Genomic DNA, 19,326 nt, shown 5'->3' with positions numbered 1-19,326 from the left:
ACTCATAATGGTGCTGTCTTCCTCTCTGACACAGGAAAATGTGAAACTATTGGCGGTAGTTGACCAACACACATTGTTCTCAGAGATTTCTGCAATCAATTAATTGCGCAATTCATTACACTTCTTAACATATAGTGTACTCCTAAACTTAAATTTCCACCTGTTTTAAGGACTGACATACAAAAACAACTTCATGGTCCAGCAGCAACAGAATTCGTGCTTCTTTACCTTATTTGTAAATCTGAGGAAGTTATGTTTGTACTGGGTTGCTTTTACAAGAAACTGAACATATTGGTGCTCTTCTTTAGGTATCTTGGTTGACTATGGAGTGAGGAGCACTGAATGTTAATGAAATATCTTGCGATTGTACACGTTGAGGGAGGGGGAGGAGGACAGAAGAAGAGGCAAAAGAGAGATACTTGTTTTATCAAATAAATTTTTTTTATCTTATAAAGTTTCTCCTTTCAGTTGCAAGAGGGGAATATTTATCTTTTCTAATGTGCATGTTTAAAAAAGTTTAAGCTCAGCAGTATTTTCGATGTATGAAGCTATTTTGTTTCCTGTTTAGAATTCCTTTCGTTGAAAACGACTGTAATCTAATGACTGGCAACAGTTGGACATTTACACATGTAAATTAGTTCACATTTCCAGTGACGATGTCAAACGAAAATAAATAAATAAATAAAAGAAACGAGTTCATTGTAAGGGGGTTGGTGGTAAGTTTCGATAAGATAATGGATCAAGTAAATATAGTTACTTGGATGTAAAATTTCCGAAGCTTGCAATGGGGCAAAGCATCTTCTCATATTGATCTACGTTTGTTTCGACAGGATTCAGTAATACAGAACTATGATCTTCATTTGTAGCTTTACGATAGTAATAAAATCTTTCATCTAAATAAAACTGCAGAATCCAAAACAATACCAAACATTTTGTCCAAAAATAAGAGATTTATAGTGATAACCACGCCCAGGCGTTTCTGCTTGCAACAGACCTGGCTTTGGCCGTGCCTAGCTGACGTGACGTCACCAACAAACGCCGAGGCCTTGCTTTGAGTCGGTGTTGGTCGAAGGCAGTACCAATGGACGATGGCTTTGAGCAGCGCAAGCCGTCTGTCTCGACTCCATGGTTGTTGATCATGGAGCTTTACCTCCGCTTTTCTGCCGTCTGGCCACATGTCGAAGATAGCCACCCACCATCCGACGCGGAACGACATGTTAGGAAGCAACGTTCGCCTAGGAAACGGAAGAGACAACGACGTACCTCTTCTGATGACTGCCTCCATCGGATGTGTGCACATGATGACGACAATCCTACTGAAGATGCGCTGTCCTAAGATGACCAAGCGCCTGATGACGCGACGTCTTTACCCGCCTTTGTCTCCAGTCAGCATCCACCTATGGACACCGACCTTCCTCCGCCTGCGTCTGTTGCGACTGTCTCCCTTTCTGCGTCTGACACTACCTGTGGGCACAGCTATGGTAGTGTTCCACTGAACCGGCCCAGTGAGACTTCTGTCTCCTGGGCGAACGACTCAATGCCGAGGATGGACGTTCTGGAGGTGTAGAGAGCGATGGACCCCTACTGGTGGGGTCAGCTTCCAGTCACAAGGATTTTCACTTCCACGAGGGCCTTACAGGGAGCTCCGTCTGCTTCCCTCGTGTTTGAATCGCCTATCCTCCTGAAGCTTTTCAGACTTATAATATAGCCATGGTAGATATCAATACCATTCGCGTATGCTACAAACTGGCTGCACTCCATGACATCCTGTATGCTGCGGACGTTGACGTTGCCCTCCTTCACGAGGTGTACGTTGCATCCTTTCTTGCTCGCCATGGTTTTACATCACACATCTCCCATGCTTCCCTTACTGGTAGTGGGGTGGCGATTCTCTAACGTGACGGTATCCTCGCTGATACAGTTGCTTATCTCCCTGATGCCAGAGGTATGGCTCTCACCTTTAGTGGCTTCAAGATCGTTAATGTCTATGCGCCATCTGGCTCGAGTTGCTGCTGCGAACGTTCCGCTTTCTTCTCCGAGACAGTCACGTCTCTTTTCCTGGGTCGGCAGTATGCATTGATCATGAGAGCTGATTTCAACTCCACCAAGGCACCCAAACACCAGCTACTACGTCACTCGCCGTGTGCGGCGCGAGGTCTCCAGCACCTCAACGTTTTAGATTATTGGGAGCATGTTCATGATGATCGTCCGGGGTTAACCCATTTCAGCATCCATTCTTCCACCCGCCTCGATCGTGTTTACATCTCCTGCGATATTGTCATTGGGATGTAGGCTGCTGAAGTCTTGCCCGTTAAGTTATCTGACAAGGACGCATATATCTGTACCAGCAATCACTGCCGCCAAAGGATGTGGCGCGGACGTGGACCATGGAAACTGAATACAATCCACCTTACTTCACCCGACTGCCGGCAGCTCATAGAGACCACGTGGACAGCTTGTCATCACCGCCGTGATGCGTAACGTCTGCCCTGTCATGGTGGGCGCTCTGCACAAAGCCTGCCCTCCGAAAGGCCTTGATTGGTTATGGAAGGGAGATCGCGGCGTGGCGGCGACGAACCCAGGGTTGCTATTTCATCATTCTCCGGAACTGTGCTATGATGCTGTATTCACCAAAGCGCCAGGCGAAGGTGAATCGTGCCGAGGCACAGCTCACATCCGTATCTCGCCGTCACCTTGAAGGAGTTGCGGTCAGGGTGTGTACTCACTAAAGGGTAGCACAAGAGCGTCCCTATATGTATCATGTGATAGCGGAACGGCGCTACCGACGGGAGACTTTGATTAACGTTCTTACGACTGATGGTGGACGACGCTTAGATACCCAACGCGATATAGGGTGTGCCCTCCATGCACATTATGGTATGCTGTTCTCTGAACACCGTCACCACCCTGCCAACGTTATGGCGGTATACAGACTCTCCTTTGGATCTGTTCCTGGGATGCAACGATGGATCTGCTTGCCGACGTCACGGAGTGCAAAGTCGATGATGCTATCCGGGGAAGCTCTACGAACAAGTCGCCTGGCTCTGACGGCCTCTCACTGGAGTTTTATCGGGCATTTCGTCCCTTACTGGTGCTAGTGCGGACGGAAATTTAGGGTCTTATATCAACTATCGAGCGGATCCCAGACGGTTTCCTCAACGGTCTTCTCATTTCCATCCGCAATCCTCGCGGTACCTCACGGATATGCGATTTCCGCCCCTTGACGTTGCTCAAAACGGACACAAAGATCTTTACCCAGCTGTTGGCTGCACAACTTAAACGGACGGCCTGTTACGTGGTTTACCCTGATCAAATTTCCTTGGGAGGTGCCAGTAGCATCCGCACTGCCCTCTGTCGCTATCGGAACATAATCGCTGTTGCTCACACTCGGCGCATGACTTCAGCAAGGCGTTCCATTGGGTCGCTCACGATTACCTGGAACGGATGCTCAGCAATATGGGCTATCCTGATACTACCGTCGACGTCATAATGCGCCTCCTTAGTGGAGCTACGTCTCCTATACTCTACTAAGGCCGTCTCACCCCTCCCATCTTGATCCGCCGTTCGGCGCGTCAGGGCTGCCAGATCAGTGCACTGTCGTATGCTTTCGCCATGGAACCATTGCTCGGCGGCCTCCTTCACCGCCTGTATGGGATGTCTCTCGGTGGCTATGTATTCAGCTTCACTGCTTATGTGGACGATCTCGTCATCGTTCTCCGTAGCGGTGCTGAGGTCACGGGGTCAGTGGCATGGGTTACCACCTGCGGCGAAGATTCTGGTAGCTGCTTTAACGTCCGAAGATCGAGAACGATGGCTATAGGTGCGGGACTTCCTGCGGACAGCGCTGCTCCATTGTGCGTGGTTGCTACTGTCCATTTTTGGGACTTGATTTCGCAAGTGATCTGCGGCTCACGATCGCCTTCAAATGCCGGCGCCTACTGTCCCAACTACGAGCTGGGCTCCTAGATCATTCTAGACAAAATCCGAGCTTGTGTTCCGATGTGTGACCTCGATGTTGACATTACGTTAAACCCAATCTTCCTTCCTTTTTACTTGGTCTAGTCAATCAATAAATTTGGAAGCAGTAAGAATCAACAGAAGAAAATGGTTCAAATGGCTCTAAGCACTATAGGACTTAGCATCTGAGGTCATCAGTCCCCTAGACATAGAACTACTTAAACCTAACTTAATCTAAGGACATCACACACATCCATGCCCGATCCAGGTATCGAACCTGCAGCCGTAGCAGCAGCGTGGTTCCGGACTGAAGCGCCTAGAACCGCTAGGCCACAGCGGCCGGCAATCACAAGAAAAATTACAGAACAGAGTGCATTAATACGTATGGAATATTGCCAACTCGGTAGAGCACCACGAATCGCTCAGTGCTAGATGTAGACGGGTCAAGGAAACAGAACAGAATGAAATATTGGCTTGCGTGGTTAACGTGCACACGAGGGATATGGGGCAAAAATGAGTTCAGAACAGCGTGGCTTCAAAGATATTACTATGATGATAGCCGATATTTAACATATTGCAGAGATCGAGAACAACCTAGTTGTAATTTATGTGTTGATGATGATAAACTCCTGTGGCTCAATGGCCTGGTGAAGTTCTCTCGACCGGCCGCCACTCCGTCCACATACGTGCCCCCAATCTGCCCGAGTTTGCCAACTGGAGAAAGGAACCTACAGTTCAACATCGTTGAGACGTACAGGCTAGATTAGAATCAGGGTAAACATGTCGGTGGTCTGACCTGGATTCGATCCCGCTATCTCTAGGTTTTCAGGCACACGCTTTATTGCTTTTTCTCTTTTTTGACATGGGGATTCGATTAGCGAACATACAAGTACACGTGTCCTTCCCCTACATTACCCTTCAGGTGTCATGTGCTTGAAATTATATGACACGTGTTGAAAAAATAGAGTTAAAAATAGCTAACGGGACTCGATCCATAATTTCATAGCTCACGGATCTCAAATGCATACCACTTTGTTATATCCAAGGTACAACCAAGAATCGATCCCACGACCTATCAGGCTCCAAATACGGACTTTACCGCTAGACCACGATTTTTTAACCTTTCGATTTCAATCCAGACGCTTTACCGCATTTTTCCCTAAAATATCGAATGAGAGAAAACCACAACCAAGAAACGGACACGGACCAGCGATTTGGTAGTCTAACGCTACGCCAGATTCTTTTTATGTCTAAAAAACACCAACAGGGCCACAAAAATGAATATAAACTGCGAAAGAGTATACCTAAGGGACCATGACTAGAAAGCCACAAGAACCGGTTAACCCAACAGATACCTTGACGACAAAATACAAGGTCCAACTTACTGGCGAATAAGTCACGATACCAGGGCAGGTGCAAACACTTCCATTATACAGTGGCCATACATTGGCAGAAGGCGAGTGGGTCCGTATCGCCCCATTCATCTACAATGTAATGAACGTAGTGGCTCAACAGTCAGGCAATTGTATTTGACTCTTCCCTCGGAAAGTAGAAGGAGTTCGGACGCAACAGGATATCAGCTGAAAATGCAGTCTCAACCAATCGAATTAGAAACGCTAATTGTCTTTCAAAACCAGAGCTAGTTCGCTTCGCCCCAATGAGAGGATAATCTATATTGTAGCGTGTCAATGGCGGGACAGCGACTGCACTGATCCGTGACACGAAGTCCAATACGAAATAGGCGCTCCTCTGTGGATACCAGCTTGTGGAGCACTTGGTGCCACTATGACGCCATAGACATTGGTAGAATAGGAAGGCTAAGATAAAACCACACCGTCTTCCAAGAAGTTTGCGGCCATACTCTTTCAACAGACGCCATACAGTAGATCCTTCCCCCTCATATTAACAAAAAAACTGGTAGTGAGATGCTGCCTCTGAAGGATATCAGCCCACAAGTACCTGACAGCAATATCAAATTGATGGACATGTTTTAACTAAAAATTCAGTCGACCGACATCGACAAGCGGATCAAGACTACCGGCCGCAGACAGGAAAACAACGGAGACGTGAATGTGTGCATTGGTTCAAATGGCTCTGAGCAGTATGGGACTCAACTGCTGAGGTCATTAGTCCCCTAGAACTTAGAACTAGTTAAACCTAACTAACCTAAGGACATCACAAACATCCATGCCCGAGGCAGGATTCGAACCTGCGACCGTAGCGGTCTTGCGGTTCCAGACTGCAGCGCCTTTAACCGCACGGCCACTTCGGCCGGCTAATGTGTGCATTGCGTAAGAGATAGTCAACACGGTGGGTCGAACAAATAACAGAAACGATTTCCTTTTAGTATCGAAAAGTCCCGAACCCTCGAGAGAACGCGCGCGTGCAACTATCTCGTATTGTAATCGAAAACTGTAATGCTTCCATAAAAAACGCGGCTAGACAGTTGTTTGTTTCCTTGCCATCATTGCTGCAAGTGAAAGACCCGAGCGATGCAGTAGGTATCCAGAATCCGAATTATCTGAAGGGAAGGCCGTTAATGTTCAAGGACTGGACCTTCTATCTTCCCCGTAACCGATTTATAATTAAGTATAGCAATTTTAATTGCGGTGCGATCAGTTTATTATGACTCCCAAAGACTTAAGTCGATCGACCACGGTTGCCTTCGAAATGACATAATTATCAAAACCCCGCACATTCATCAACCGACTTTTGGCTTCATTGACGCGGGCACGAGATACAAGGCAAAAGCATCCACGGTAGCCTTGAGCAACGGAATCTCAGCAAGAGTACGGAGAAACACCATCACATCGTCCGCGTATCCATGCGCCGAGAACGTCTCGCTCGAGAGTGTCCACCCTTGTAAATGAACTGCGATCCTTCGAAGAAGGAGCAAACGACGACACTGAAAGCCAACTTACCGCAGGAAAATCTCTACAGATGTTAATCAGGGGTTTCAGTTGTCCATTGACAGCCACCGAAGCTTTGATACCCGTTAACAAATTAGAGAAGACTCTTTGTGTGTCAGTAGAGAACCCAGCGGCTTCCAGTATCTGGGCATATTGTAGAGATCGTGAACAACTAAATTAAAATGCATCCAGTGGTCCAGTACAATTCTCTCGACTAGCTGCCACTTCGTCCATTTGCGTGTCCCTCATCTACGTCAGTTACCGAACTGGGGAAAGGGACCTACAGTTTAACATCGTTGAGAGGTAAAGCCTAAATTAAAAGCAGAGCGAAAATTTCAATGGTTCAGCCAGTATTTGATATCGCGATCCCGTGCTCTATAGGTTTCCATGCACGCGCTTTTCCGCTGCTTTACGCTACCGTCCCCCTTTACATAAGTGCTTTACCGGTTTTTTCAGCAATCTACTCAGCTTTTATTTACATATAATTTGATTCGCAAAAGCCAGAAAGGAACAACAGAGAAACTTATTTACAGTAAAATGTACTTTATAAGGGAAGGAAGGGGATTGGAGAAACATCGGGGCTACACATCCGTACCTCGGTGGCGCCTGAGGGCAGGGGTCGTAATTGAGGCCTGGCCACAGTGCCCCCGACCTCTCCGTGGTCGGATGCATAGGGACGGTAGTTAGGATGGGGTGAGGACGACATCTATTTTTTTTTATCCCAGTTCATTTGACATGGGAGGAGAGGGTAAGAAATCATGGTGCAGCCTTATGTGGGCTGCCTTGTGCATCGAAAGATGCGATCGCCTTAGTGACGTCCTAGGAAGGTGGGGTCTAAAGACGCAGGTGCAGCGAGAAGAGCGAGAGGGGAAGTTAGCTTAACTAACTTATGACAGCTCTAGCTCCCACATACAAGTCAATGGTTACTTAACGAGTCCAGTCCCCCTTAAGGGGGGAGGGAGTGAGGATAGCGGCCATGACGCTCCAGTTGGGAGGTCGGGGACATGAATACACCACACAAGCAGTTGGCAGACAGGACCGGTAATTGGATCGTCGCTCCAAGTCGGCGTGGGCGTACTGTAACCTGCACCAAAAGCCGAGGCCCGATTTGTCACCGTCGCCGTATAAGTAGCTGAGCGTCCAACCTTGTATTCAGAGTGTGGCGCTGGTTTTGGTAGCTAAGAAGTACATGCTCTCAGGAAAGATGTATGTTTGACGTTCAACCATGGTCGGAGAAATGCGGAGAAAGGAGGCGATCATCTTGCGGCTTAGCTGACAGACGTCAAGGGCTGATGGGTATCTGAGGCGGTGGATGTCATCGTTGAGGTGTTGACAGGCAGCACACAGTGCGGTTCAGCTAATCCAGCTGCGTGTAACTTCTGTCGTGTCGTAATTTTGCCATTGATAACCAAGTACCATGTTGCTGTAACGTATGTGGGGAGGTAACTTGGAGGATAAAGAGTCATGCATTCGACCAACGACCAACGGACCACAGGATACTTCTGTACGACAATGTCGCTTGACACTCGAAGTAGCAGAGTGAGATAGATGTATTTGGCCAAGGTGGAAGCGTGGTCAGGAGTGCAGGATGCTCTTAGCTGTAGACCACAATAAAGGTCGCAATATGTGAAAATGAGATACGAATGTGACCAGCTGGCACAGGTGGAAAGATGGCTCCTAGGCTGAGGGTGTCCACCAAACTGCATGTAATGGATTCTCCCGGTCCAGTCCATTGCTTCCAGACGGTTCGCATTTACAGGGCATCAGCCCTGTGCTGTACTTTGAGCAGACCAAGTCCTCCCTCACGCGGGGAGAGGGTTAGCGTTTCATACCGAACCTTAAAGATTGATCCCGCCGTCAGACAATAGCCGAAGGCCGCTTGTAAACGAAGTCAAGTTGTGTGCGGTGAAGATGGGACTTATTAAAGTGCACCAGTTTCGGAGCAACACGTCGATTGAGATAAACCACCCGCTGAAGTGGATTGTTGTAGATCTCGGCGCGGACACACTGCAAGACGCTCCGAAATTTAGTGGTCATCGAATGGGATGTATTGGGGGTGAAGGCAATTCCCAAGTGCTTGATGGTCTGAACCCATGGGGAGGGCGCTAGTTTGGCATCAGGGAGGCTGCATCCTAGTGCAGGGTTGTAGATGTATCCACATTCATCGAGCTGCCTGCCGCTGCCCTGTATTTCATGATTGCTTCAGTAGTCTGTCGTGTTTTCGCTCCGTTTCCGCGAACCAAAAGGAGCAGTTCGTCGGTGTATGCTCGAGAACAGCAGGTGTGCTGTTGTAGCATGAGTCCCGTAGCATAGATTTGAGCTTCTGAATGAGGGGCTCCAGTGAGACGGCATAGATCAGGGTTGATAGGGGCAGCCTTGTTAGATAGATCGTCGTATCAGAACTGGATTCGTTAAGTAACCATTGACTTGTATGTGGGAGCTAGAGCTGTCATAAATGCCATGTATGACGTTGAGTAAGGAGACTGGGAAGTCCATTCGAGCCATTTCAGAGAACATGAAACCGTGATTTACTTTATCATATGCGCTGACGAAACCGATATCGATCATAGCTGCCCAGAGCCGACACGTTGTAGCCAGTGCTATCACGCCGTGACATTCGCCGGTTGTTGTCTGCATATTCACCTGTCCATTTGGGGTCATCTGTTGTAGTGAAAGGATGCTGGGAAGAAGGGGACGAAGGCGCCTCATCAAAATGAGCCCAAAGATTTTGTAGCCCACATTAACGAGGGTAAGTGGACAGTAGTCGGTGATCATCACACCACAGCGAGACTTATGTGTAAGAATGATGATGCCTCTGACAAACCTGGGAGAGACAACATGGCCCAGCGTGAAAAGTTCTTGACACATACTGGTTCGCCTCAAGACCATTAATGTCTGGAAGACACGATAGAACTCTGTAGGTAGACCATCCATGCCAGGAGATTTGTTATGTGCACCCTTGTCAACGGTAGCCTCTACTTCGTCCCTGGTGATCAGTTCCATCAAATGGGTATTCTCTCCACAAGACAAGATGTGACCAGTTGCTGCTACGTCGGCAGTCCCGGCGTCAGAGATGTTCTGGTTGTGATCGGCGAAGGTGGTGACTATTGCAGATTGTTGGGTGAGAGTCTGTGCCTATAGTGTGACGAGCTGGATTATGATCTGTCATCGTCGTCGGTCGTCGGTTGCGATATGATGCTTGGTAGATATCTCGTGGACCAGTGAGTCCGGTAGACGTGCTCTCATGGATCTCCATGTAGACGATATTGGGCCATCGTCACTATGCACAACTTAATATGCTGTTGCTCCCTCTGGACGGTCAGGTCGGGTCCTTGGGTGACTAAGTCTCGGAGGATGGCATATGTCCTTCACATATCGCATAAGGATTTACTGTAAGAAGGGCTTCATATACGCGAACCACCACTCTAAAGTACTGTAGGTCGTCGTTCGCAAGTGGTCTAAGTCTCTGTTATGGATCGTTGATATCCTGTATCCTGTTGATGAGTGATGTTCATATTCCTCAGCGTACGACTGCGCCAGACTGCTTGTAATTTGAGAAGACTCGTGCAATGTATGCACTGTGGTCTGAGAAAACCAGCGGCCACAGTTCAGGGTCCTGAATATCAGATGCTAGCTCCCAAAGACGTAAATTACATCAAGTCGACTTTCCAAATGGTTTGTTTGATAAGTGGGCCCACGGGCATTGCCAAACTTCTCTTCCCATGTGCCGCTGAGCTGGAAGGCTCAGACGATCATGTGGAGTTCTTGACAGGTGTTAAAGTAAGGCGCCTGATCTTTCTGTTGCGAGACACAGTTTAAGACGCCTCCAAATATGCAAGCAGCATAGCTTTCTAAGAACAACAGTAGATTGTGGCTCTCTCCCATCAGTGAGTGGAACCAGATGGGACAAAGATGTCGATGATACGCATGTCCAAAGTGGTGAAGGCAGTGCCCCGTACTGTTGGGTGAAAGGCGAGATCCATGATGGGGAGTCCTTCGCGAACGTATGCAGCCACGTACCTGCCAAGAGAATCACCAGCAGAAGTATTAAGTACGTATCTGGCAACGTGGGGCAGAGCAGTCAGTTGTGCTTCCTGTAGGAGTGAAATGTCAGTGTCAGATGACCAGGTCACATCTCGTAACAGAGGTAATTTCGGGAGCGATCTGATGTGTTTGGAATTGATCGTTGCAATTCTGCATGATTGGCTGCGCAGTAAGGGGAGGTTCGATATCACGTTGTAGATAATCGAGAGCGAACAAGGAGGTTATAGACCATCCCGTCCAACCTCCAGGGTTGAGTCTAGCTAATTTTTGGTCGTGGCTGCCAGAGGCGCCGCCGTCGACTGGGGGTCAGGGTCGATTTTGATGTCGTCGCCCCACACCGAAGTGTGAAGTCCCGGCGAGTTTCGCAGGTTCGAATCCTGCCTCGGGCATGGATGTGTGTGATGTCCTTAGGTTAGTTAGCTTTAAGTAGTTCTAAGTTCTAGGGGACTGATGACCACAGATGTTACGTCCCGTAGTGCTCAGAGCCATTTTGAACCCGGCGAGTTATCTGTTCGCTACCGTGGTGCAGGGTTCTGGACTGATGAAGAAGCGTCCAAAGACATGGACGTGTCGTCCGGTTCGACAACCCTTTGACTTTCTGTCAGGGTTGATGGCTATTCGTTCGTGGGAGTCGGAGTCACATTGTTGTCCTCGACTTCAGTCGACTCCTGGTCCTCGTTTGTAGGAGCTATGGGTGTGGCGACATCGGGAGGCGAGGCATCCTGGTCGGAGACAATACAACGTCTGCTCTTAAGGCGCCTAGGTGATTGCTGCCTCCGTGACCGGTCTTCCATGTCTGAAGATGGGAATGAATCGAGTCGTTCTGGCACGAAGGCTGTCACCAGTACTGTCGTTGATGTAAACTCCATCGGGTGGTCTGAGGGTTGAACGGATTCCGCTGGTGTCGACACTGCCGTTTCTTGCTGTGTCGGTTGTGCAACGGTAGTACCGGTACATCAGATAATGGCGCCGGTACAAGATTCAGGGGCGACAAGAGCCTACGCAAAGGATACTGGGAGGGACGTCGGTTGCGGGGCGGGTGTCACGTCAGAGGCCGTCAGTTGTGTAATGTGACGCTGGAGACATTCTGATCGAACGGGCCCTTCCTTGTCGCATCCTGAACAAGCCTGCGGTTGGTCGTCGTAAATGAGGACCGCGCGGCAGCCGCTTATCTGGAGATAGGATGGAACATGACGATGGAGGTCTGTGGTTATCTGGGGGGGGGGGGGGGGCACCATTGAGGACCGGATATGTTCGAAATTGTGCACCGTTGTGCTACATGGCCGTGAACGGTGTCGTAAGGACGGAAGGCGTCCATGACGTCAGCCACAGGGTGTCCGAACGGCAGTTCAGAGACCCGAATTGTTGACATGCCTGATCCTGCGCGATCGACCGTCATCGGGCCGACGTTACCGTCGGCTTGGCAGAAACGGAGCCCCTGCTCCATATTCCGAAGGATCTCGTCGAAAATCGCATCATCGGCGACTTTAACGTACACCGTACTGCTCACTATTTAGTAAGTGGATGCCTACTAAGTCGAGCGCCTTTGGTCATGAATAATCGTTGCAGAACGTGAAACGGAGTGTTGATTTACGGTATATTTTCGCCATTACTCTGGAGTACTAGCCGGTGCGCAAGTAACGGCCGCAGAAGGTAAACAAAACTAGCAGGCGCGCTCTGCAGGAGGAATACGGGATGGCCGCATTACTCGCCTGCTAAGGCCAGACTGTAGACCACCAGGCCCGAGAGCTGTAGTCGATAAAAGGAGTGAAACGTGATGAAAAGAGAAGAAACAGACTTACATCAATACGTAAGTAGAAAAAAAGTTTAAAGTGTTGCTGACATTACAGTTAAGCCTGCAAACATTTCTCGCAGTAAAAGTTTTGATTCTATATACAGAGTGTCGCAATAACATTTTTGATAATAGATTTTACTAGAAAATCTGGTTAAAACCTTTATAGAACGCAGGTTATTAGAAAGTATATGCCTGTGCAGCTACGATATTAAACACAACATTTCGTTTTGACACAGAAGGTCTTTGACTTGTTATCATGAGCCAGTGCAGCCGTTCATGCGCTTTCAGTTATGGTTCAGACGTTCATCAATAAGGGTTAGTTCTGTCATCCAGTTCGCGTTTTGAAGTTATGTAGATACCGTAATTCACAAACTTCCTGCAAGAACATTATTCGATTTACGATATATACAGGGTGATTTTTCTAAAATCGAGACAAACTGCAAGAAACAACGCCGGTGAGGATAAGGAGCAAAAAACGTCTTAAAAATGGTTCAAATGGCTCTGAGCACTATGGGAGTCAACTGCTGTGGTCATAAGTCCCCTAGAACTTAGAACTACTTAAACCTAACTAACCTAAGGACAGCACACAACACCCAGCCATCACGAGGCAGAGAAAATCCCTGACTACGCCGGGAATCGAACCCGGGAACCCGGGCGTGGGAAGCGAGAACGCTACCGCACGACCACGGGATGCGGGCAAAAAACGTCTTATGCACATGTGGCCAGAAATGCGTTCCAAGGCAGGTACACCTACTTGAATGGGGAAACAAAAGATCTTTGACGGTGTAAGTTCCAGTAATTGTAAGCACACCTGTGAACACATTAGGCAAGTGAAACTGTTTTGTGAATACTAGTGTTTTAGCTTCATAGTCGAGAAGCGGTCCCTAGTAATCCCCGCCCACACATTGAGGCTGAACTTGGGCCCATAGTTCATTGACACTATACCACGGAGATTCTTTGTAGAACATAGGTGAGTGTTTTAAGGTTTGACGATGCCGCCTCCAGTCAAGTTTGCCTTATCTGTGAATAGGATGGATGACAGAACCGAATCAGTTGATGCATCCAGGCTACAAGGGGTGCAACGTCATGCTGATAAGTGGGCTCATACTTCCAAGTTTTGTTTTGTTTTGTTTTGTTGGCTGTGTGTATGCGATAGGTATGGGTCCAAAACTGAACACTGTGGGACACCATTGTGATTTCTCTTTTGTAACTTAATCAGTCGTAGATACATTTTCTTTAGACTTGCAACAACATTTTGTGTCACGACCGCTGTTTTACGCAACTAGTAACACAACATTTAGTTGTGTGTTGGTTTATTGTTAGCAGTTCTTTTTCCTTCCTTTCCTACGCAATAGCATTTTATAACAGCTGACCCCCAGTAATTCACCCCTTTCACTAAACCTGCTCCAGCTTAAGCCAGGATGAAACGGAGTGGCATACGTAACAGTGCAGTCCAAAATCACAACAAACCATGCTCTAACGGTATGTGTCGTCTACATATCGTTGAAGAGCAAACTTACTATGTAATACAGAACGAAATGCGACGACTGTAACGTTATAACCTAGTTAGCGCTTTAGCACAGTCGCAATTTACGCTTACGAACATTTCCATTTTTTAGTTCTTTTACCCTTATACATTCTAGGTTTCCTTTTCGTCAAAGAGGATAATGTTTCCTTTGGACCACACGGGACGCTGGCTTTGGTCATACGTACCCAAATACAGAAAAGAAAATTGGAAATGACATACACATTCATCCCAGTTCCCACTGTGGAACACCTAAACTTAACCATAAACGTTCATTTCGCTGCTGCTTCCATATCATGACACACCGTCTGGATTTTTAGGGTGAGTTGTGCACACCACATGGTGTTTCAGCCGTTGCTTCTCGCCAGCCTACATGCGTGGTTCTGATCAGGCCCAACGTTGTTCATTTCCCGTCGCTTATAAGACAGACAGACCACTAGGTTTCGTTGCTCGTTATGAGGGTCTTTCTACCACCATGTTCAGATCAGGAACTTCGGTGGCTGTCAGGGGAGTGGGATTGGAAACAATTCGAGCCTGCCAGCCCTGACAGCTACTCAGCATATTAGTACCCTAGCGAATCACGACGTCTTCAGAATCACTCAGTCACCGCGAGGTACGAGGAGACGGGTCCATGATTTTATACTGTACTCTTAATGTTACTGCAGTTGTTATAAGTTAGTACCGTGTGGCCTAAGTTAATTCTAGGTTAGTTATAGCCTTCAACATGTCCTTTTGACAACGATATGAATCATGGTTTAATCTGTAACGTATTTCTACTTTCATTTCAAGTGCACATACGGCTGCGACAAGGGTGCACGATTTAAAGCTGTGGACTGCACGACTGCTTGCCACGTGTAGTGAGGTGGTGTGTTGCGCAGGTGCTGGAGTTCCTGGAGACGCCGGCGGAGCAGAAGACGGCGCGCGTGGTGCTGGAGGTGGACGAGAAGCGCGACGTGCTGGAGGCGTGGCTGCGCGTGCCGCCGCGCAGGGAGCCGGAGTTCCGCAGTTACGCGCTGGGCCCTCTGCTGCCGCAGCTCCTGCTGCTCAACCCCGCCACCAGCTTCGACCAGGGCCTCTACACTTCAGGTCGGTCGCGATGTCACCAGTCCCAGAATGCCTCAAATGTATTCGCAGTTGCGAATATGAACGACCGTCACCTATATAATGGAATGGCGACACACATTTTCATTGCCGTCATTCCATGCCATGGCTCGAAGACTTCTTAAGTAATAGAACCCAGTACGTTGTCCTCGATGGTGAGTGTTCATCGGAGGTGAGGGTATCATCTGGAGTGCCGCAGGGAAGTGTGGTAGGTCCGCTGTTGTTTTCTATCTACATAAATGATCTTTTGGATAGGGTGGATAGCAATGTGCGGCTGTTTGCTGATGATGCTGTGGTGTACGGGAAGGTGTCGTCGTTGAGTGACTGTAGGAGGATACAAAATGACTTGGACAGGATTTGTGATTGGTGTAAAGAATAGCAGCTAACTCTAAATATAGATAAATGTAAATTAATGCAGATGAATAGGAAAAAGAATCCCGACATGTTTGAATACTCCATTAGTAGTGTAGCGCTTGACACAGTCACGTCGATTAAATATTTGGGCGCAACATTGCAGAGCGATGTGAAGTGGGACAAGCATGTAATGGCAGTTGTGGGGAAGGCGGATAGTCGCCTTCGGTTCACTGGTAGAATTTTGGGAAGATGTGGTTCATCTGTAAAGGGGACCGCTTATAAAACACTAATACGACCTATTCTTGAGTACTGCTCGAACGTTTGGGATCCCTATCAGGTAGGATTGAGGGAGGACATAGAAGCAATTCAGGGGCGGGCTGCTAGATTTGTTACTGGTAGGTTTCATCATCACGCGAGTGTTACGGAAATGCTTCAGGAACTCGGGTGGGAGTCTCTGGAGGAAAGTAGGCGTTCTTTTCGTGAATCGCTACTGAGGAAATTTAGAGAACCAGCAGTTGGGGCTGACTGCAGTACAATTTTACTGGCGCCAACTTATATTTCGCGGAAAGACCACAAAGATAAGATAAGAGAGATTAGGGCTCGTAGAGAGGCATATAGGCAGTCATTTTTCCCTCGTTCTGTTTGGGAGTGGAACAGGAAGAGAAGATGCTAGTTGTGGTACGAGGTACCCTCCGCCACGCACCGTATGGTGGATTGCGGAGTATGTATGTAGATGTAGATGTAGACATTATACAGCTAATGGTTGTTCATATTCGCAACTGCGAATACATTGCATGTATTACATAACGACTGTAATCGCCACAGTGCCTGTTCCTTTGGAAGTGCATGCATGTCCGAAGGAAACTTCGCATCCCACTTCTGAACAACAGCTCTACAATATTGTAATCGTATAATGTGTGAGTGCCTAACACTCCAGACGAACTAATGACCTAGCCCCGGTGTAGCTGGTCGTGTGCCTCAACGATACCGGTAGCCATACCGCAGGTGCAACCACGTCGGGAGCGTATCTGTGGAGAGGCTAGACTAACATAAGGTTCCCGAGGAGGGACAGCAGCATCTACAATTGTTGCAACGGAAACTGTCTGGATGATTGACTGATCTGGTCGTGTAACAGGAGCCAACGTAGCCTTGTTGTGTTCATGCTGCGAACGGCTGAAAGCGAGGGAAGCTACATCAGCTATATTTCCCAAGGATATGCATCTTTGTTCTATTGTTTGATGATGCTGGCATCCTCCTGGGTAAAATTTTCTTGAGGTAAAGTACTATCCCATTCGGATATCTGGGCGCTGATTACTCACGAGGATATCGTCATCAGCAAAAGCAACCTTGGCCTTCTGCGGATTGGAGAGTATAATGTACCATCTACTAACTGGATACGTAGGTTAAAGAATTTAAAAGGAAAAATGATAAATTGAAGGAGCAATGGGAAGCAGGAAGAACACGATTTCTGGTCAGCTGAGTACAGAATTATCAACACGAAATAGCGGTGATGCAGGAGTAGGTCTAATTATGAGTAAGAAAACAAGAATACGGGCAGCTTCTAAGAATAGCATGGTGAGTGCATTATCACAGTGAAGACAGAAGTCAGCACCTACCACAGCAGTACAGATTTCTATGTAACTAGCTCTGAAGATGAAGAGATTGAGGAGGGGCAGTCAAATGGAAACCGAACATCCACCGCAACGGGGCCATAGAATGGGTCCATTCATAAGGACTCACCACATGCGTTAAGACGTTCATCCTACTGGGAGACGAGACAATTCCTGTTTCCTAGAATATGGTCGGCCGCTGATGAATCCACAGCTGCACCAAGTCTTCCACCTCCTTATGCGATTAAAACCGACGTCCACGCATGTCTTTCTTCATATTACCAAAGATGTGAAAATCGCGCGGTGAATGATCCGCACTGTACGGAGGCTTTTGCAGTGCTTCCCAACAAAATCACTGAAGCGTAGCGTTCGTCAGATTGGGAGTGTGGGGACGGGCGTTATCGTCCAACCGGATGATTCCTTCATAGAGCATTCCGACTGGCCGAGGGCAAAGGACCAAGTGAACGGTCGAAACACCCCACACTCCCCCGCCAATGAAATCCAGAACTGTTCACACATGTTCCCGTAAGGTCATGATGACTTTTGTCTTCTACTGCAGGAGCCCTCTCCTCATCCAGATCGTCGAGCGTAGGACCACAATCAATATGCAGAGATATGAAGACACTTTGCAGCCGGCCGTGGTGGCCGTGCGGTTCTAGGCGCTGCAGTCTGGAACCGGGGGACTGCTACGGTCGCAGGTTCGAATCCTGCCTCGGGCATGGATGTGTGTGATGTCCTTAGGTTAGTTAGGTTTAACTAGTTCTACGTTCTAGGGGACTGATGACCTAAGATGTTAAGTCCTATAGTGCTCAGAGCCATCTGAAACATTTGAACACTTCGCAGAAACTGCTACACGCCATTAAGTCAAAACACCAAGGGATACTGTCGGACGGAATGATCCTGTTCCACGTCCCCACACTGCCAATCGGACAAAGACAACGCTTCAGCGATTTTGTTGGGAAATACTGCGACATCCTCCGTACAACCCAGGTCGTTTACCGTGTGATTTTTGACATCGTTGGCGACCTGAATAAAAGCTTGCGTGGACATCGGTTGCAGCCGGAAAAGGAAATACAAGAGTGGGTGCTGTTGTGGATCCGTCAGGGCCGATGGCGTTCTACAAAACACGTTATCATCTCGTCTCACTGTGGGATGAATATCTTAATGCGTGTGGTTTACTTTTGAATGGGACCATTCCACAATCGCATTATGGCACCTTGTATGGTCACATACAAGACATTATTCAGATACTTGGGAAAGACGAAAATTTAATTATAATAGGAGATTATAATTCGAAAGTAGGCACGCAAAGGAAAGAAAAATAGTCAGAGACTTGTGGTCTACCTAAGCCAAGAAAGTTCTGGTGCTACCTAAAATCACTGGTCGAATCGAAGGCTTCTATCCAATCACTTGTCGTCTAATCTGGTGTGACAATCCAAGACAGACAAAGGAAAGCTAGATTTCAAAATTTAGCGTTTAAGAAATCATTCACGCAGCAGGATTGTTCAGATGTACTCTCATTTGGCCGCCCAACAGATTCCCGTATGGAGGACGTAGGAACAGGCGTTTCTGGCGTAGAGAAGCAAATGAAAGAGTTAAAAGCAAATAATTCACCAGGTCTGGATGGAATCCCATTCCAGTTTTACAGAGTACTCTATAGCATTGGTCCCTTACGTATCCAATTTTCACCGCGAATCTGTCGCCCATAGGAAAGTCTTAAGCGACTGGAACAAAGCACAGGTGACACCTTTACGTAAGAAGAATAAAAGAACGGGCTCGAAAAATTACGAACCAATATTCTTAACATCGGTTTGCTGCGGAATTCTTGAATATATTCTAAGTTCAAACATAATAATTTTTCTTGAAACAGAAAAATTTTTGTTTAAAAGTCAACCAGATGTAAAAACATCGCTGGAAGTAAAGCTGTGAGGATGGGTCGTACTTGGGTAGCTCAGTCATTACAGCACTTTCCTGCGAAGTGCAAAGGTCCCGAGTTCGAGTCTCGGTCCGGCACACAGTTTTAATCTCCCA

The 19,326-nt window shown here is 47.7% G+C and overlaps 1 protein-coding gene across 1 annotated transcript in view; it reads left to right on the top strand.

The window, feature by feature from the left end:
• Positions 1–19,326, top strand: part of LOC124556362 (vitellogenin-like) — a 331,070-nt gene that overhangs the window by 298,311 nt on the left and 13,433 nt on the right. Inside the window, exon 18 of the mRNA XM_047130328.1 lies at positions 15,109–15,316. Within this exon, the coding sequence (XP_046986284.1) occupies positions 15,109–15,316 (208 nt within the window). The remainder of the gene's footprint in view (positions 1–15,108; positions 15,317–19,326) is intronic.

The sequence above is a fragment of the Schistocerca americana genome, chromosome X (genome assembly GCF_021461395.2).
Source record: "Schistocerca americana isolate TAMUIC-IGC-003095 chromosome X, iqSchAmer2.1, whole genome shotgun sequence".
NCBI lineage: Eukaryota > Metazoa > Arthropoda > Insecta > Orthoptera > Acrididae > Schistocerca > Schistocerca americana.
Note: the sequence above shows the minus strand (reverse complement) of the source record. Positions and strands in the feature narration are given on the sequence as shown.